Genomic DNA, 21653 nt, shown 5'->3' with positions numbered 1-21653 from the left:
AGAGATGGACCAGGTTTAAGTGGCTAGACAGGAGGTGACAATGCTGACGTAGGGTGATACACACAAGGACAAAAGAGAGATTTTCAGAGTCATAAAGAACGGTGGCAAGATATGACAGCAAATTGGCCATACTGGTTAAAACTTAATGAGGCTTGAAGATCACCCAAGATAATAGGATTTAGTAGGAGACAGAAAGTAGGTGCTGCTGGCAATTGGGATGAGACCAGCCCTCAGAGAGAGGATGTAGGGAGAGTCACAAGTTGAGCATTTTTATGTTTCATTTTAGGGAAAAGCCAAGTATCCTGTTGGAAGCATCCTCTGGGTAGCTGGGAAATCATAATATTATGGAGCCTTTCAGAACGTCAACCAGCTCACAATTTAGTTGATTGAAGAGCTTTCTCTCAACAGCAATATGTTTTTACATGACAAGCTCTTAAAACATGGGATAGGCACAAGAAGGATTTAGAACGTATTAAAACTGAGTAACAATATATTATGAATTATGAACAAAAGTGGGAGTATTTAAGCTGTAAATTCAATATATAAAGATGATTTTTTGGAGAATACCAATTCTTTCCATTAAAAAAAAATTTATGTCACTGTCAGGCACAGAATATTAGGCGTATGGATCATTATTGTGACCTCAGGTAGTATTTCACAGGTTTATTATATCACATAAAGTAGGTATAATATTACTTTAAGTTCTATGAATCATATTTTTATTCAAATTCTCACTGACAAATTCCCATGTCAGTTTTCTTGACGGACTTAAAAATATAAAACCAGTCATAAAACAGTCCAAGGAAACTGGAAGCTTTTTTTAAAACAATCATTGGTGACAGTTAAACTTGAAATTAAAAAAAGACTTACCACATTTTCCTTCAGCTTCCTCAGCTTGTCATCTATCTCTCTCAGCCGGTTTTGCTGATCCCGTTGCTCTTTGGTGTTCCGAAGCACCTTTTCTCCTGGAGTTATTTCCATATTTCTATCATCATCATGAAGGTCAGGTTCCTAATTAAAAAAAAAAAAAAAAATTCATGCACAGGCTGAAAATGTACCATCATACACTGCTCCGAAGCAATTGAGCTTTGAAGGTTGGTTTTGCTTCTCAGACAATATTTCTTTCCTTCAAAATGATATTCATAATTCTCTAAACTCTTCCTATTTGAGAGGGAAAGGTCCAATGGTACATGAAACAAGTGGAAAATAAACTCAGTCATCTGGAAAGCAAGAAGTTCAAGTGAAAACAGCAGTGGCCGGGAAGCAGCACCTGGGCTCTCATCCCCACTCTGTACTTACCGGCTTAAGACCATGGGCAAATCACACTTTCTCTGGACTCCACGTTTATTATATATGAATGACAAGAAAAAAATCCTGCCCTTTCCTGCTATGAGAGACCAAGGTTCAAGAGCGAACTGGACTCGGCAAAGTCAAGAGTTTTGAATACTAGCTCTACCTGGTTCCTGACTAAGATGGTCTTAGGGAAATCAATTAACCTCTCTGACCTTCAGTTTCATCATCTGCAGAATGATAATAATATCTAGCCTAAAAGTCATCACACTACGTAGTCAGCATGCAACAAATCTTAGTGCCTAACAAATGTGAGTGAAATATGTCCTTTGAAAAGAATATGAACTACATGGTGAAAGTATTTCACTATTATCAGCATTATTTGAATGGACAGAACCATAACCTCCCAAAGTTAATATTATTTCTAGGTGATAAAAATAGGTATTTCTTGACAGTAAGTTGGCCTTATATCTATAGCTGAACTTTCCAATTTTCTCCCACAGATCTCCTACTCCATGTTACCATTCAGATGCCTGACATCGATGTCATGTCTGAAGTGGCTCAAACCGGAATTCTCCCACATTCTCACGCCTTACAGATGGTTGGTCGCCATCTCATTTTCTACTACCTCTTAATCAAGGCCCTCCTCTCTTTCTCACTCCCTCATCATTGCCCTGAACCAGTGATTTTCAAAACCCAGGGTGCTTCAGACCCACCCACAGAGCCTGGGAAAATCTTCAAAGGCCCCCTCCCCATGGACATTCCGACTCAATGGGGGACTGACAGCCTGAAGCACAAGTACTTGAAAATTTGAGAACTGTCACCGTAAGCTACTGCTTGGGCCTCTGCACTGGTCTGAGAGCCACCAGTCTCCCCATGCACTCCAGCCTCTGCAGAGAAGCCACAGAGCAAGGTGCAAAGTCCTCACCCATTCCTGAGCTGTGCCTGGACTAGCTCTCCGGTCTCATCTCCCACTGCTTGGGTCTCAGACCCAAAGGCACGGCAATATTCACTCCTCCTAGTTCTCCACCTCTCCATGCCTCTTTCCTCCAGCTCCTCATGAACACTCCTACTCTGTTCGAGCACAAGTGTATTTCCCCTGTGAAATATTCCCTGACATACTTAGGAAGGGCAGTTATCTTGATCATGCCACATGTTCCTCATTGCACTTACCACACTGCGGCTGCTCAGACAGGGATCGTGACTGATCCCAATCACTGTACTCCTGAAGCCGTATGGACACTGGTCCATAGACTGTACAGCTGACCCTTGAACAGCATGAGTATGAGCTGCTCAGTCCACTTTCATGCAGATTATTTTTCAGCAAACAGAGTACTATAAATGTACTTTCTCTTCCTTATGATTTCCTTTCCTCCACCTTTCTTTACTGTAAGAATGCAGTATATGATACATACAGCATTCAAAATATGTTAATTGACTCTTTGTGTATTGGTAAAGCTTCCGGTCAACAGTGCGCTATTAGCAGTTAAGCTTATGGGAAGTCAAAAGTAATGCACAGATTTTCAACTGCACTGGGGGGAGAGGATGTCAGTGCCCCTCACCCCCACATTGTTCAAAGGTCAACTGTGATTTGGTTCTCAGAACTCTTATCACATTAATGTGTCAATGAAATTTATATTGTATAAAATTCTAATAAGGAGACTATTGAAAGAGTATTTTAATTTCAAGAAGCGATTCTTTTACATTTTGTATTCCCCAAAAGGGGACTCACTTCTGGTAGCTTCAATCTCTAGAAGCATCCAGAGGGTGAATTATTATCAGGAATTTTTTTAAGAAAGAAACCTAATGTTAGGGAGGCATGTGGACAAGATGGTATAAAGGTCCCTCTGCAGCTTTAAGCAAATAGGATCTCATGAACTTTCATAAAGATACCCCTACTCTGAAGTAGGATACACAGTGTGTCAGTCTTTCTGAGTTGCTGTTTCAGAAGACCACATACTGGGTGACTTCTAAACAACAGAAACATAATTCTGGGGGCTTGGGTATCCAAGATCAATGCACTGGCAGACTTGGTATCTGGTAAAGGGCTGCTTCCTGGTTCCTAGATGACCATCTTCTTTGCTGGGTCCTCACATGGCAGAAGGGACAAAGGAACTCTCTGGGTCTTTTTTATAAGGGCACTAATCCTGTTCATGAGGGCCCTACCCTCATGATCTAACCACATCCCAAAGTCCTGACCTCCCAATACCATCACACTGGGGATGAGATTTCAACATATAAATTTTGAGGGGACACAAACATTTAGTCTATAAAACATAGTGAGATGAAAAATATCCAAACTGGATTTCATTTTTAAATGGAAATCTTTTTTAAAAAGGACAGCATTTTAATAATCTACAACTATGATTTTTTTAAAATCTTTGAGTAGGCAAAGAAAAGACACAGAAAGAAAAACAGTTCTAAATCATACTTCATCAATATATTAAATTTTGCTTATTCAAAGCCACCATTAAGGCAATCCAGACTGAGAGTAAAGTATTATAACACACAAACCTGTCAAAGTACTTGTATCCATAATATGTAAAGAACTCACACAATTCAATAATAAAATAAATAATAAATACTAAAAAAAATCTAGCTTTAAAATGACTTGAATAGATACTTCATAAAAGATATGTGAATGACAAATAAGCACATGAAGAAGTCCTAGCATCATTAAGTCATCAGGGAAATGTAAGTTAAAATCACAATCAGATATCACTATACAGCCACTAAACTGACCCAGATGAAAAAAACTTGTTAACACCAAATGTTAGAAAGGTGTGGACTAAGAGGAATTCTCAGGTGTTATTGGTGGAAGTATGCAATGGTACAACCACTTTGGAAAATTGTTTGGTAGTTTCTTGAAAAGTTCAATGTTGTCCATTCTATGACCCAGCAATTCCACTCCTGTGAGTCTATATCCAAGAGAAAAGAAAATATATGACTGAAGCCTTGTGCACACATGTTCATAGCAGCTTTATGCATACAGGCGAATGTCCTTCAACATGAGAATGATAAACTAACAAACTATGGGAAACATCTGACACAAGCTAGGACTATGGGACTCCTTCTTCTTGACCTCTGTCTTGTGGTTAGATTTAACCAATGTGGCAAGAGACTGGAGGGAGGGAAAAGAGAGAGCTTGCAGTATTTTTCCCCTTCTCCTCCCTGCTTTGGCATGATGGTTTTGGCAGCAATATATCCCATCAGGTGCCCATCAGTAGAGTTTTCTTAGATTCAAATGAATATTCATGCTCAAACACGTGGAGAGAAATGTACTTCTTCCTCCTTCTTCGGAGGACAGGAAACACAGCAGGGCAGTGTCAGGAATCTCTCCTCAAGGAGAGTTTCTGCTGCAGTCCATGCCATGGCAGTTCAGGTGCAAGAGGCAAGGAGGCTACCCTGGCTTAAAAGCTTCCTATCTCTTAAGAACATCACCTCTTGGGGCACCTGGGTGGCTCAGTCATTAAGCGCCTGCCTTTGGCTTGGGTCATGGTCCTAGGTCCTGAGATCGAGTCCCACATCAGGCTCCCTGCTCGGCAGGAAGCCTGCTTCTCCCTCTCCCACTCCCCCTGCTTGTGTGCCCTCTCTCGCTGTCTCTCTCCATCAAATAAATAAATACAATCTTAAAAAAAAAAAAAAAGAATATCACCTCTTGAAATGACACCACAGACACACCCCCACAGGGTCCTGGCAAGGGACATGCCAGTCTCAAGAATCACTGCACTTAAAGAGACCTAAGGTATGGCTTCCCCACCAAGTCTTCAAAATTCTCCCAATCCCACATCATTTTTAGCATAAGCAAAGTTGCTTTCTAACATTGTTAATGTTCCAACTTTCATCAGACTGCCAGGGAAACAGTGAGGAAGTTAACTATAGCTCAAATTCTCATGCCCAAGGGGGAAAGATTGGTAAATCCTTTGCCCACACCTTCTATGATTACAATTTTGGATGGCTGGTGCTTCTCCCATGGCTCTAGCTCTCCCTGAGCTCCGATACACTTTTTCTTCCCCCTACCCACTGTTGCTAGTCCCTAGGTATCCCAACATCCCTTATTGGCTCCTTTAAATCTATTAATAGTTCCTTCATTTACTTATCTTCAAAATCCAAGCTGGATGTTTTCTCTTTCTTGCCCAAAACTCTAACTGGTAGACTGTGTGTGTGTGTGTGTGTGTGTGTGTGTTGTATTTCCCAAATTTTCTATAATACCCAGTATTAATTTCGTAAGTAGAAGTCAAATTTTTTCTTAGGAAAACAGAACTATTATTCTCCCAAGGCTCTTTCTGCTCTGCTCTGACAATGTGACTCTCTGTCCCCAAAAGTATTGGCCCAAAGGTTAGATGTTAGCCCCAGTTCTACTGGTGTAACCAGTTATATACTTTTAAGCAAGTCACTTTCTCTTTCTGGGTCTCAATATCTTCCAAAAGAACTTTCTTCCAACTCTCATAGCCTATGAGTCTGTAATTCTCTACAGCTGGACCCATATACATCCTTCCTCAGTCGTGGTCTGATAGCATAACCATATAGTTCCAATATTTGAAGGACAGCATGTAAGCAAAGAGAGGCCAAGAGGGAGCAAAAAAAAGGTAATCATCGATTCTGGCAAATATTTCCCCCTGGCATATTCAAGAAGCTCTGTGGTACCAAGAGAGTTTCTACTGTCACATTGAAGTGCCAGCCAGTGCTATCTGTTTTTATGCTCCTCAGGAAATATCTTGATTTCCTATGGTAGTAATGTTTGAGCAGATTCTCTGACCAGCCATGTGGTTTCTGTGTTTCTGAGGCATACAGGAACGCTTTTATTCAGTGAAAGTAAAATTCAGTTCAGCAAAAGCTCTCTGTGATATGCATGGAATACCCAAGGAGCCACAAGAAGAGAACTGATCCTGAGGTCAACAGCTATTTGTTGATTTGACTAATTGACTGCCAAGGGATTCTAAGTTCAACCTTAGAAAAATATCTCTGGTGTAGACTGAGCCAACAGGGTTCTCTGAAGCTAACTAAACAGGAAAATACAAACCTGCCTAAATAAAGCCAACTTGCCCCATGTTTTCAAACAAAAGCTGTATTTTTCCAAAGGCCATTGCTATTTTCCTGTCATCAGATGGGTCATTTGCCTGGCAGTACGAGAAGCAGGGGAAAAAATCTTACGGCCAAATTGTTTTTACCATTTTAGAATGAAACAAAAGAAACCTTGACTACATAGGATACTTAACATAGAAAAATAAAGAAATATAAATACAAACTTAAAAGTAATCCGTAAAACATAAGAGGCAAGAAGAATTCCCCAGATTTATTTGGGAATGTTTGACAGGTTAGCAACGACCTTCAAAACAACTTCTTGTTTATTCCCCAATCCAAAAATCCATGCTCTTATAGCATACTTATATAGTTTTTGGATATGAGCCAATGATCAATAAGATTTCTGTGCTTGTGATTAGCATACATAAAAAATTCCCAGATTCCTGCCCTCAACTAGGGTATTGAGTAATCTGACGTCAAGTAGACTAGTTGGCCATCATCGGGACTCTGCAAAACCCTGGACTCAACAATGATACATCTTTCAGGATTACATGTCAAACAACATTTTCTATTTCCTCAACTTTAGCTAATGGTGAAATAGGAAGAGACACAAAAAACAGTTAATTGTTGCTGTCAGCAACAGTATGCTCTTGGTAAGAAAAAACATGAATACAACTACAATTTCCATCAAACAAATGTTCGTTAATTTTTGTTGGTCTTACCAAATTGCGTACAACTGAATCAACATTTTAAAAACAAAAAAATAAATAAATCAAATTAAGGGAGACCTTTATGTTCAGTTTAACTAGCTGGTTTAAGAACAAAGAAATGCCTCTTTTCAATGAGGACAATCTGAAGACCCTCTCCCAACCAGAAAAAAAAAATCTAAAATTCCATAGAACTGGAATTCTAGATTTAGTATGACTGATTGCATGAGACATGAATAAATTACACTTCTTTACAAGAGCCAAGTGGAATAGAATTTATTATTGAATCCAGTTGCTAAGGACTTAAGAAACTAAATACCCACATAACTCCTATACCTTAGATATTTCAAGAGAAACCTGGAATCTAAGACAGCTACAAATAAGAAATATGGCGACTAAATCATAGAACATCACTCAATTTTATGGTGGGATTTACAATATGAGGAAAGAACTAACTGATTTGTTGGAGGGTTAGGGGATGGATATGGAAAGGTATGCACAGTTAAACCACAGATCTTAAGGGAAAAAATTGCTTCAATTAGTTCTCTTTTGCTAAGATGAAATGAAAATAAAAACCAGATGTAAAAATGGCACCCATGTGATATTATTCACATTACAGCCATAGTAGTAATATGCCATTCTTCCTTCTGAATGTGACCACATGCTTTGTCTTACACTAAGGAAATCAGATACGTAAAAGCCAAATTCTGCTTTTAAAATATTGCCATAAACTTAAGAGCCAGGCCAAGGTATCCTCTGAGAATATCCTAATCAGCAAGCCCAAAAGGAAAAAAAGATTTCTTAACTGCTCCTTTCACAGCAACTTCCTTAATCCCTGAGTCACATCTCTGGAGCCTCTCAAATTATTCTGACTCGAGTACATTTATCATCCTAGGCTCACGCGCCTACCCACTTAGCCCCTTATAGTTGCTATATTCCATTAAGTCAGAAAGTCTGCACGTTTCAACTTGTTTGGGAAACTGTTTTCTTGACCAAAATAAAACAAAACCAAAAAAAAAAATCTCCAAAGGAATTTTTTAAATATCATGCCTTCAGCAAACAACCTCTCCTTTCTCTGTGCCCTTCCCCGCCAGTACACACTTTCTATACTTTCCTAAGATCAGTTTGCATATTGTGATACTTCTTTCACCGTATGGTCACTCCACAACTATCCTCCAGGATGCTACAAGCTGCTTAAAGGTTGGAGATGAAGCCACATGCCAATCGGACACTTGATGTCAGCCCCCACAGCATCTCCGGCAAAACAAGCAGGCATTCAATGAGGTTTTGACGGCCTGCGCAGGGACTGGGTAAGTGACCCAAATGCACGCAGGAGGCCTCAGGGCCTGCAATACAATACGGAGTCGTGAATACTGTGGCAAATGGGAGAACCCGTGCTCCACAGAAAGCTGCAGTTGTTACTCAGAGCAATCCTGTAATTTGCCGAGCAAGGATTCAGGTTTCAGGTTGCTGGACTCTCTACTTTCCCAAGAAAAACTAGAAATGTAGACATTTATATGAATTCACCCAATTCTGAAATGTCGCCTAAAAAAAAATTGTAAGCCCTATGCGGGCTAAAGGAAACCCATGTGTGAGTCAAATTTGCCATGCAGGCCACCAATTCTCAACCTCGTGCTGTATAATGGCGGTCTTCTCTGGGCCTCTGGCCCCTTCTGCCTCATTCACTAGTTCCTCATCCTCCTCCGGTCCCTCTCTTGTGGAACTGGACTTGCCTGATATTCCTTCTGGATGCGCTTTCTCTCGCTCCCTGGAAGCACCACAGCACTTTGCTTCTATAGCTTTCTGTTGTGCTCACCTATGTCGTCTTGTACCACATGTGTATAAAAGGAAAGGAAAGGTGCTCCTTAAGTCACTTATTATAGTAACATCATTGGTTGAGTTTTGTGTCAGACACGGTGCTTAGCACTTTACACAAATCAACTCAAACACCCTTTAAAAGAGCCCTAAAGAATGGTATTATTATTACTGGATAGTCAAGGAAACTAGGGTTCTGGGTGCTTCTAATTAATGCCCGAGGCCTCAAAGCTAGTCAGTGGAGGAGTCAGAACTCGAAGTGAGGCTTTTTGACTCCACAGTTCTACGTCCGCCTGCCTTGTCTGTCAGTGCCCTACAATTCCTACAGTGAGCACTTGATTAATATTGCAGAATCAGTTGCTGAAAAACAGAAATGCGTATTCCACTTGAAAGACATTCTTTCATAAGGAGCACAGAGGAAAAATTACTGATGAGTTAATGGTTTGCAGAAGGGTTAAAAATAAAAATAATGTGAATATGCACTATGAATATTTGTGGTTCAGCAACAGATTGGAGCACATTCATCAACTGCACAGATATGCAAGGTTGAACCAAGATACTTTTCAGTCTATTTATCCAAAAAGGATTCCAATCCAAAAATAATATCTGCAAAATAATTTGCCATGTCAGCATTTCTGGCTTGAAAATTCAGTGTGCAATGCTGGTTTTAGTTAGTAATGAGGAAATGCCAAGATGAAATTGAACAAAAGCTCAAAAGACAATTTTCTTTGCATGCAAGAACCATTAATTAATTCTTTTCATCAACTATGATGTTACATTTCTGTTTCTGCATCCAGCGGGAGTCCCAAGATGCAGTTTTCTCTTTTCTCTCTAACCATATGTTGTTTCACATAAAAACACATAATCTCAGTATGTGACAATCAAGTAATATACTGGTTTTCCCTTTTAGTATTTTTTAAATATTTTTCTGAACTATAAATGTGAACTCTGAAAATGTGATTTAAATGACAATGACAGAATCTTACCATAGTCACTAGTTAAGCCCTAACGGCTAAACAAATCTCTAAATTCTCAATCTCTCCTTAAAGAATAACCTTTGACTGCCATGAAAAAGGTTATTTTCTATCTATAGGATCATTACTCAGCTTTGAGATCTCAACTACCCTTGAAATCCAGTAACAATAACAACAACAAAATCAGTTGTAACACAAAAAGAACAAAGAGTATCCCTGAACAATTTTATTTCCCCATCTTGGATTCCTGCTTTTGGGAAATGACACCCAGTAACATAAATAAACGAGTGGCATAACTGGTGTCAAAGTCCTGGGGTACATTTGGGTGGGGCCAGAGATTCCAATTCTGTTTTCCAAGAACTCTTATCCCAATCCAGAAATGAGTGGTTTCCACCACCACCACCCTTGCTGTATAAAGGGCTCAGAAGCAGCTGTGCCTGGCCCTTGCGAACATAAGCTAAGGAAGCCGACCTGGCTCCATAAAGGTTTTGCCAGTGACCAAACTTTCTTTGGAACATCTTAACACCCCTCTTTTCCCTTGAAGCAGTTTCAAATGGCCCAAAGCCAGATCCCCAACCTTCAGTCGATGGCTTCGAGACTCACTATAAAGCAAAATTATTACCTATAGAACATTTATTTTTAAATCTTTTTTAGGACCAAAAAAGTCACATGCATCTAAGACTGTACAGAAACTGATTTGGTAAAATGCCTACAAAACTGGTAGAGGTAGAATAACAAAAGACCAGCCATTTTCTCTTTGGGTGAAAACTACTACCCGACCCCTAGCTAGATCTCATGAAGCACTGAGGGGAGAAAAATAGAATTTTACTTTTACAAAGTTGCCATTACTCTTCTGTTTTTCTACACAGAAAATTGTAAAAGAATATTTGAGAGAGCTAGCAAGAGAGGAAACACATACATTTCAAAATCCTCATAAGAGAGAAGCCATCAACAACGTAATGAGCCTCACTGCTTGATGTTAAATTAAAAGAAGAATCTGGCAGTGTAAGAGACAAGCAGTTGCCATTGCTGATACCTAGAACCAGAGAAATGAAGAGAAATAAGGCTGTCAAAGGACAAAAGAGCGCTTTATCAGTTTTCTTTCCTATCCTGTCTCCTGATCATGATCAAGAATTAGCTTAAATCAGGGTGCCTGGGTGGCTCAGTTGGTTAAGCGACTGCCTTCGGCTCAGGTCATGATCCTGGAGTCCCTGGATCGAGTCCCGCATCGGGCTCCCTGCTCGGCAGGGGGTCTGCTTCTCCCTCTGACCCTAACCCCTCTCATGTGCTCTCTCTCATTCTCTCTCTCTCAAATAAATAAATAAAATCTTTAAAAAAAAAAAAAAAGAATTAGCTTAAATCAGAAAGACATAATAACATGAAAATAAATATTTCCTAAGTGACCCCTCCCAGCAAATTACCAACTGAAAGAAAAATGAAGAGGAAGTGAAGTCACCAAAGAAAAATACACACAATACACACACTTTACTATTACTATCACTGCATTTGTAGTCATGGAAAAAACATTTGGGAAGAAACCTCTTCAGTTAACAAGCAGATTGTCAAATTCTGTGAACTAGCTTTAGCACACAAACCTGAACAGTATGTATGCTCTTAAATTAAATCTACCTGATCACTCTGGTTTTCAAGTGCTGGAGAAAAGCTGGAAGTTGTTGGTGAGGCTGCAGAAAGTTCTTGGAGCTTTGAGTCAATTTCAGCAAGCTGCTGGTGCTGGGTGATCGCAAGTGTGTATCCTTCTCCTGGGACCAGCCAGCCAGACTGATGGCCCTAAGAGGAAACAAGGGTCACCAGGTCATTCCCATGTTATGTTTTTCCAAAATACACCTTTCAGACTGCTACACCAATGCTCATCACACACACGCACACACCCCAAAACAATACCAAAAAAAAAAAAAAAACCCACAAAATTAACATTGGGATAGTGAAAGAAAAAAATTAAATAGTTTATGGTTTCATTATCTGCCAAATCTGTATAAAGTATATCCTATATTTTGTAGGTTTTTTCCCCTGTGGAATAAATCTCTTGGCCTCACAGTCTGGTTCTTACAGCATTCTCCTTTCTCCACTTTGAAAAAGTGGTTTGTGATACATTGAATAAGAAATCATGTTTACCCTATAATGGAAATGGTATTTCCAAGATTTGTCCCTGAAAGGTAACATAGGGTCTATAAATGCAGGTGTTTGGGTTTCATAAGTTTAACTGGTCATCTAACTCCTTATTCAGCTACCACTTGTTTCATAACGGGTTAAAACCCATTCATAACATTCATTCAAAAATCTTATACTGAGCACCCACTGTGCATAGGCATTACACTGGGCACTGGTGACTCGATATGAATCTCATAAGCTCTGCCCTCAAGGAGTTCTCAGTCTTTTTGCAGCAAAGATTTTAACAAGGTATGAAGAGTGCTGGTGAGCTCAAGGTGCCATGGGGACCAGGAAGGGCCAGCTAACCTTTGTGGACAGGAAGGAGCAGAGAGACAAAGTGGTTGGAGAAGGCTTCCTGGAGGAAATAATCAATCTTCATCACATCTTAATCAAGGAAAAAACATGATTGTCTATGCATTTTAAAACTGGAGCTGGTAGGGTGCCTGGGTGGCTCCGTTGGTTAATCATCCAACTCTTTCTTGATTTCAGCTCAGGTCATGGTCTCAGGGTTGTGGGATCGAGTGCCATGTTGGGCTCTGTGCTTAGCACAGAATCTGCTTGTCCCTCTTGCCTCTACTCCTCCCCCTGTGCACACATGCATGCTCTCTCTCTTTCTCTGTCTCTAAAATAAATAAATTAAATCTTTAAAACTGCAGCTAGTGAGGGCAAGACTGGAAGCAGCAAACCCAGTTAAGATGCAAAAGCCCAGGTGCCTGGGTGGCTCAGTCGGTTGGGCAGCCAAGTCTTGATTTGGGCTCAGGTCATGGTCTCAGGGTCCTGGGATCGAGCTCAAGGATTCTCTCTCTCTCTCTCTCTCCCCCCCCCGCCCCTCCCCCCACTCACATGCACGTGTGTGTGCTCTCTCTCTCTCAAATAAATAAATCTTTTAAAAAAAAAAAAAGAAACAAAAGCCATAATCTAGAACTAAAGTGATGAGCACCTAAACTAAGGAATACAGAACACAGGACAGATTGCAGAGATATTTAGGAAGTAGAATTTGCAGAATCTGGAGATAATTTGATAGAAGAGTGAAAGGAGGAGTAAGGATCAAAGATAAAAACCAAAATCTGGACTTTGAGAACTAGGGGTATAGTGGTCATATTGACCAAATGAGGGAATACTATAATAGGCTCAAGGAGGAAAATGATGAATTCTGTTTGGGACTTTTTGATATTCACAGATGTCTCTAGGATATCTACAGATTATGTTAGGTAGTTAAATATATTTGTCTGAAGTTCAAGATAGAGACCTAGATTGGAAATAAGTATTTTGGACTCACCCACATATCTACAGCGGCTCAAACCCTTGAACCATGGGAATGGATGAGGTCACCAGAGAAACGTGTAATACAAGGACAGAAGAATCATGAAAACACAAAGAATAAAGGGACAAATGGAGGGCAAAGAAGTTTAAGAATTTCATACACATTGGTTTCATGACTCTAATACCAGGAATCAATCCCTAGGCAGTAACCAGAAGAGATACATGTAAAAATTTACACAACAATAATTACATGTCTCCCCCTGACCCCAGCATCCAATCTCCCTTCCTGTTTCAGTGAAACCAAACACTGCACGAGCCTTAGTAGGAGACAGGTCCCCACCAGACACCTCTTCTGCCCACCCACTGCCATCAGGAAGACAAGCAAATGACTTAGAATTAGCCAGGCAGAAGTCAACATCCTGGACTTTGACTCTTGAGGGAAAGAGAGAGATACAAAGATGCAGGGGAAGTGGGACAGTAATTAATGGTGACAGCAGTAACCTTGGGGACCTAGTCTTGGTACCAGTCAGGGTGGCAGCAGTGATCATCTAGTGGGGGTGTCTGGTGGCTATGATGCAGCCCTTAACCAGCCTGTTTCTAGGGAGTTTCTATAGCCATGTTTCTGGGTACCTTGATATCTGCCAAACTTCTCACCAAGTCTGTGGGCTATCCAACTCTCCCAATACATTTATTCTGTTTGTCTTTTTTTTCATTGAAGTCCATCTCTGTTTCTTGCAACCCAGAACACTGACTCATACGTTTTTGCTATGTCATTTATAGTAAAGAATAATTGCGAAAAATCCAAATGTCTAAAAACAGGGAAAAGTGAATAGATTGTAGTATATCCGTACAAGGATATGATATAGTAATAAACATTTTAAATACACTTGTGAGTTGGCATATGAAAGTTATTATATATCATTATAAAAAATAATATTTAATTAGTCACAAATAAGAAACTCCAATTAATTTTTCCTAAATAAAAGGGATATAAATACCGTATATCTAAATGAGAAATAATGAGTCACCAAAAAATGGAATCAATGACTAAATATTTGGTCGATAAATTTTAAATTTTTGTTTGAATGGAATTCTTTTTTAATGACACTGGAAATAAAAGAGCATGTCAGATTAAATTCAACAGAAATATAAATGTTTAATGCACTATTCTGCCACAGAGGGAAATTATATGTAATATGTAGTAGATGGTATCATGTTTTTCCATCTAGCACCTTCTAGAGTGGGTCCTGCCTTGTTAATTTACAAAATTTTAGAGAATAGTTAATTACTAAAGTTAAAAATATATATACATTTTAATGTATTTTAAGAAATTGAGGGTTAGCAGCACCAGATCAGATATAGGATACTGAACTGAATCCTCTAACTATGAGAGGAAAAGGAGGTGAAGTTAAGAAAACAAAATAAATCTAGGGACACCTGAGTGGCTCAGTCAGTTGAGCATCTGCCTTTGGCTTGGGTCATGATCCCAGGGTCCTGGGACCAAGTCCCACGTCCAACTCCCCACTCGGTGGGGGAGCCTGCCTCTCCCTCTCCCTCTGCCTGCCACTCCAACTGCTTGTGCTCTCTCTCTCTGTCAAATAAATAAATAAAATCTTTAAAAAAAAAAAAAAGAGGGGCGCCTGGGTGGCTCAGTCTGTCTTTGGCTCAGGTCATGATCCCAGGGTCCTGGGATCCAGCCCTGCATCGGGCTCCCTGCTCAGCAGGAACCTGCTTCTCCCTCTCCCACTCCCCCTACTTGTGTTCCCTCTCTCGCTGTGTCTCTCTCTGTCTGTCAAATAAATAAATAAATCTTTTAAAAAATAAAAATTTAAAAATTTAAAAAAAGAAAACAAAATAAATCTAATCAATGAAATATCAAATAAGATGTCAAAAAAAAGGGGCGCCTGGGTGGCTCAGTTGGTTAAGCGACTGCCTTCGGCTCAGGTCATGATCCTGGAGTCCCGGGATCGAGTCCCGCATCGGGCTCCCTGCTCGGCGGGGAGTCTGCTTCTCCCTCTGACCCTCCTCCCTCTCATGCTCTCTGTCTCTCATTCTCTCTGTCTCAAATAAATAAATAAAATCTTTAAAAAAAAAAAAAAAAGATGTCAAAAAAAGGTCCAAACACTGTCAGTAGTCATAATAAATTTGAATAAATTAAATATCCTCATTAAAAGATTAAGAATAAGGAAATAATAACAAAACATAAAGAAACAAACACATAACAGCAACAACAAAAATCCAACTATATGGTATTTGTAAACAATCTACCTAAAAATCAAAGTAAATGATAGAAAAGAGTTTAAAATAAAGAGAGGGACAAGACACAAATACTAACAAAAATAATACATAAAAGGCGATATTTAATAACAAAAATTCACTGTTAAATCCTTCCTGGGTAGATCTACCCATGCCCTAGTTTGGAACCCAGAGAATCAGTGGCTAACAGTTTACCTAACTTCATAATTAATAACAAAACCAGGAATGAGAAGCAGGTCCCTTAAGTCTTACTGTTAATTAAAAAAAAAAAAAAAAAAGTCTTACTGTTATCTTAGCTTTTGTTAACAAAATAATTTACCATAAATTCTAAAGCTAAAGTATTTCCAAATTCTGTGGGAAGTTAGCAGTTTGCCTTACCTACTTCTCGCCCCTGCTTCAGAGAACACACCAGATGTTCTGAGGCCTGGCTATCTATCCTCTGCCTTGTCAGGGGGTCTCCCTGGGCATCTCGCCAACCCCAGACATAGCAACACCTTCCTAAGTTCCTAGACACAGCCCCTGCTGGGCCTGCAACCTCTCAGGAAAGAATATTTCGAGGTTGTAGTCTGTGAGGTTCTGTAGATTTGCCTGTGGTTTGGGGTGAGGGCGGCAGGTAGCAACTTTGTTTGCCTACACAGAACTTTTTTAAATGAAATAAGTTGTCAACATTTAAAAGAGGAGTATTTCCCATAAAAATCTGAATTTCTAACTTCTCTACATTGGAGGATCAGCCCTGGGCTGAGATTTCCATGCTGCAGCCGCCAGCTGAGGTGGAATGTGGGCCGCCGAGAACTGGCACGCCTTCCCCCACTGGCCACAGGTCCTGTTGCTCACACCAGCTTGTGTCCCTACAGCAAAAACGACCCTCTGCCCCTACATATCTGAGGCCAGTCTAGATGCAGAACCCGAGACAGGGATTCTTGTTTAAGTGACTTATTGAGGGAGCGCCCTCAGAAGAAGCGGTGTGAGGGAAGCAGGCGAGGACAAGGGAAACACAACCAGGCAAGTTTCGTGGTCTCAGCTGAGGCCCGGATGAGCCCTGGGGAAGCTCTGGGGGGGACACTGCACCACAGAGCCAAGCCCGTCTTGAGTGGGGAGGGGGTGGGAGTGGAGAGGGGGTGCTATCCGAGGCTGTTGGGCTCCCAGGTAGCCCATGGCCATGCTCCAGGGAAGGAGGCAGCTGTGCAGCCTCGGCCCAGGGCAGGCGGAGGGAGGCACAGAAGGTACCAGGTAAAAGGGATCTGGGCGGGATGCCAGCAGCCTTCACCCCATCGTGCCTCTATTAAACATGTGGAAATAAAACTAGATGACAGGGCTAGGTGCTTCAAGGTACCCAGGAGAATGCATTTCTTTGTGTAAGTAAAGGATATTGCTGTAAGTTAGTACGCAAACAAGGGCAAATGCTAAACACTGCACTGCTCATCTGACCTGCCCGTGCCCTATACACACTCACACTTGAACCCTGGACTGTATGCTGTTCCCCTCCTTGGACTCTTCAGGGACCTGAATGCTCAAGGGTGGGAGCAGGATGGTGTTCTTTAGGGTTACTGAAGACGACACCAAAATATCCTGGAGCCAGCTTAGGGATAATAAGAAATGTCCAAAATAAAAGGACACAGAGAAACAGATTTATATGTCATCAGTGACTAAGCACTATTACATCTCAAACAGAGGTTCTTACTGTGATAGCTAATGTGTAGTCACTCTTTTTTTTTTTTTAAAGATTTTATTTATTTATTTGACAGAGAGAGATAACAAGAGCAGGAACACAAGCAGGGGGAGTGGGAGAGGGAGAAGCAGGCTTCCCACGGAGCAGGGAGCCCGATGTGGGACTCGATCCCAGGACCCTGGGATCATGACCTGAGCCGAAGGCAGACGCTTAACAACTGAGCCACCCAGGTGCTCTAATGTGTAGTCACTCTTACAGTGACATCAGATAATCCTCTGAGAGTCAAAAACAGATTGACCAAGAATAAATCTGAAAAATTCAATAAACATAAATTTGTAAAACAGGATTTTTTAAATCAGAAAATATTGTCCCAGAATTTAAAAATTTACTGCAAATTTGTGCAAATGAGCCAATAACATGATAAAAAATAAAAAGTAAGGAAGAACAAATATTGTGAAAATGTCTATGCTACCTAGAGCAATCTACACATTTAATGCAATCCCTATCAAAATACCATCCACTTTTTTCAAAGAAATGGAACAAATAATCCTAAAATTTGTATGGAACCAGAAAAGACCCCAAATGGCCAGAGGAATGTTGAGAAAGAAAAGCAAATCTGGTGGCATCACAATTCCGGACTTCCAGCTCTATTACAAAGCTGTCATCATCAAGACAGTATGGTACTGGCACAAAAACAGACACATAGATCAATGGAACAGAATAGAGAGCCCAGAAATGGACCCTCAACTCTATGGTCAACTCATCTTTGACAAAGCAGGAAAGAATGTCCAATGGAAAAAAGACAGTCTCTTCAACAAACGGTGTTGGGAAAATTGGACAGCCACATGCAGAAGAATAAAACTGGACCATTTCCTTATACCACACACAAAAATAGACTCCAAATGGATGAAAGACCTAAATGTGAGACAGGAGTCCATCTAAATCCTAGAGGAGATCACAGGCAGCAACCTCTTTGACTTCAGCCACAGCAACTTCTTCCTAGAAACATCGCCAAAGGCAAAGGAAGCAAGGGCAAAAATGAACTATTGGGACTTCATCAAGATAAAAAGCTTTTGCACAGCAAAGGAGACAGTCAACAAAACCAAAAGACAGCTGACAGAATGGGAGAAGATATTTGCAAATGATATATCAGATAAAGGGCTAGTATCCAAAATCTATAAAGAACTTATCAAACTCAACACCCAAAGAACAAATGATCCAATCAAGAAATGGGCAGAAGACATGAACAGATATTTTTCCAAAGAAGACATCCAAATGGCCAACCGACACATGAAAAAGTGCTCAACGTCGCTCAGCAACAGGGAAATATAAATCAAAACCTCAATGAGATACTGCTTCACACCAGCCAGAATGGCTAAAGTTAACAAGTCAGGAAACCACAGATGTTGGCGAGGATGCGGAGAAAGGGGAATCCTCCTACACTGTTGGTGGGAACGCAAGCTGGTGCAGCCACTCTGGAAAACAGTATGGAGGTTTCTCAAAAAGTTGAAAATAGAGCTACCCTATGACCCAGGAATTGCACTACTGGGTATTTACCCCAAAGATACAAATGTAGTGATCTGAAGGGGTACATGCACCCCAATGTTTATAGCAGCAATGTCCACAATAGCCAAACTATGGAAAGAGCCAAGATGTCTATCAACAGATGAATGGATAAAGAAGATGTGGTATATATATACACAATGGAATATTATGCAGCCATCAAAAAAAATGAAATCTTGGGGCACCTGGGTGGCTCAGACAGTTAAGCGTCTGCCTTTGGCTCAGGTCATGATCTCAGGGTCCTGGGATCGAGCCCCGCATCGGACTCCTTGCTCAGCAGGGAGTCTGCTTCTCCCTCTTTCTCTGCTGTTCCCCCTGCTTGTGCTCTCTCTCTCTGTCAAAAATAAATAAAATCTTTAAAAAAAAAAAAAACGAAATCTTGCCATTTGCAACGACGTGGATGGAACTAGAGGGTATTATGCTAAGCGAAATAAGTCAATCAGAGAAAGACAAGTATCATATGATTTCACTGATATGAGGAATTTGAGAAACAAGACAGAGGATCATAGGGGAAGGGAGGAAAAAATGACACAAGACAAAATCAGAGAGGGAGACAAACCATAAGAGACTCTTAATCTCAGGAAACAAACAGGGTTGCTGGAGTGGTGAGGGGTGGGAGGGATGGGGTGGCTGGGTGATGGACACTGGGAAGGGTATGTGCTATGGTGAGCACTGTGAATTGTGTAAGCCTGTTGAATCACAGACCTGTACCTCTGAAACAAATAATACATGATATGTTAAAAAAAAAGAAGATAGCAGGAAGGGAAAAATGAAGGGGGGGAAATCGGAGGGGTAGACGAACCATGAGAGACGATGGACTCTGAAAAACAAACTGAGGGTTCTAGAGGGGAGGGGGGTGGGAGGATGGGTTGGCCTGGTGATGGGTATTAAAGAGTGCACTTTCTGCATGGAGCACTGGGTGTTATATGCAAACAATGAATCATGGAGCACTACATCAAAAACTAATGATATAATGTATGGTGACTAACATAATAGAATAAAATTAATTTAAAAAAATAAGTAAATAATCGGGTGCCTGGGTGGCTCAGTCATTAAGTGTCTGCCTTCGGCTCAGGTCATGGTCCTGGGGTCCTGGGATCGAGCCCCACATCAGCAGGGAGACTGCTTCTCCTTCTCCCACTCCCCCTGCTTGTGTTCCCTCTCCTGCTGTGTCTCTCTCTGTCAAATAAATAAATAAATCTTTTTAAAAAAATTTTTTAATAATTAATTAAAAAATTTTTAAAAACCAATGATGTAATGTATGGTGACTAACATAACATAAAATGAAAAAAAAAACCAGAAGAATGTATAAAAAAGATGTGGTATATGTACACAATGGAATATTATGCAGCCATCAAAAAATGAAATCTTGCCATTTGCAACGACGTGGATGGAACTAGAGGGTATTATGCTAAGTGAAATAAGTCAATCAGAGAAAGACAATTATCATATGATCTCACTGATATGAGGAATTTGAGAAACAAAACAGAGGATCATAGGGGAAGGGAGGGAAAAATGAAACAAGACAAAATCAGAGAGGGAGACAAACCATAAGAGACTCTTAATCTCAGGAAACAAACAGGGTTGCTGGAGTGGTGAGGGGTGGGAGGGATGGGGTGGCTGGGTGATGGACACTGGGAAGGGTATGTGCTATGGTGAGCACTGTGAATTGTGTAAGACTGATGAATCATAGACCTGTATCCCTGGAACAAATAATACATTATATGTTAATTAAAAAAATAAAGAAAACATAAGTAAGAAGTGTAGTCTCCCATCCAAGTACTAACCTGGCCCAACCCTGCTTAGCTTCCAAGATCAGACAAGATTGGGCATGTTTTTGCAGTGGCTGGAGGTGGAGAGTATTATGCTAAGTGAAATAAATCAGTGAGAAAAAGACAAATACCTTATTAATCACTCATAGGTGGGATTTAAGAAACAAAACAAATGAACATTGCAGGGAGAGGCAAATCATAAAACAGACTCTTAACAATGGAGAACAAACTGAGGGTTGATGGGGGGATGGTTTAAATAGGTGATGGGGATTAAGGAGGGCACGTGCTGTGATGAGCACCGGGTATTGGATGTTGTATGTACGTGATGAATCACTAAGGCCTATACCTGAAACTAATATTACATGCTGTGTTAACTAACTGGAATTTAAATAAAAAATTGAAACTACAAAAAAAAAAGAAGAAGAAGAAGAAGTGTAGAGGTCATTGAATATCGAAGCTTACATACCTCAGGACAGGACAGCCCCGAATCTCTGTCATCTAAGTCCTTCAAAAGTTCAGTCAGCCTTTTCCTCTCTCTGTCAACCATAACCACTGGCTTTCCTGAATCCTTGGCCAACTACGGAATGTATTAATAAAAAACAGTAAATAAGACAATTCATAGTTCAGGAAAATAAAAATGGGAACTGAGGCTTTTATAGCACAGATACACTAAGGTAAAATCTGTGGGATTAGGCATTTTTCATTTTTGAGGTAGTTTTCTTTTAGGCCAAATTGTTGCTGTAAGTCCATTCTCCAAGTAAAGATACTCCTACTATAAGCAGACCTTCATGTTAGCCATTTCAACAAACATTTTATTTAAAATATAAAATAAAACAAACATGGGCAGTTTGCAATCCTCTTTTTATATAATATTTATCAATGTAATAACGTATTTGCTGAGGTATTTGGGAGGAATCTCCTTGCCACTTCCTACGTGACATGGATCTAGTGAATGAAATTGCTTTTATTTTTTTTTGATCTGTGATTTTGTTTTTAATTATTTGAAGTCTTATCACATAATTTTCAAATTTGTGCTGATGGTATATTTCCTCAACTTTAATCCTTGTAATGAGTTGGTAAAAGCACCATAACCAATCATGCATATGTGGTAATTCTATAGTTATGTTTTCAAAAAGCTGTTTAAAAGACA

General features: G+C 40.2%; 1 protein-coding gene across 1 annotated transcript; it reads right to left on the bottom strand.

Moving 5' to 3' along the window:
- Positions 1–786: 786 nt before the first annotated feature.
- Positions 787–21293, bottom strand: LOC129046556 (fibrous sheath-interacting protein 1-like). The gene is made up of 4 exons (XM_054513930.1): positions 21288–21293; positions 20970–21080; positions 11441–11599; positions 787–1011 (listed from the first exon to the last, which is right to left on the bottom strand). The coding sequence occupies exons 1-4, from the start codon at positions 21291–21293 to the stop codon at positions 787–789; spliced, it is 501 nt and encodes a 166-aa protein (XP_054369905.1).
- Positions 21294–21653: the final 360 nt, after the last annotated feature.

The sequence above is a fragment of the Mirounga angustirostris genome, unplaced genomic scaffold (genome assembly GCF_029215605.1).
Source record: "Mirounga angustirostris isolate CCGP_5_RB_7025 unplaced genomic scaffold, mMirAng1.0.hap1 SCAF_9, whole genome shotgun sequence".
NCBI classification, from domain to species: domain Eukaryota; kingdom Metazoa; phylum Chordata; class Mammalia; order Carnivora; family Phocidae; genus Mirounga; species Mirounga angustirostris.
The sequence above is the reverse complement of the archived record's forward strand: the minus strand, read 5'-3'. Positions and strand labels throughout refer to the sequence as shown.

Coding starts and splice junctions, on each gene's coding strand:
- LOC129046556 (XM_054513930.1), bottom strand. Junction 11,600..20,969: donor CGGGGCTGTCCTGTCCTGAG/GTATGTAAGCTT, acceptor GTTTCCTCTTAG/GGCCATCAGTCTGGCTGGCT. Junction 1,012..11,440: donor TTGAAAACCAGAGTGATCAG/GTAGATTTAATT, acceptor TTTTTTAATTAG/GAACCTGACCTTCATGATGA.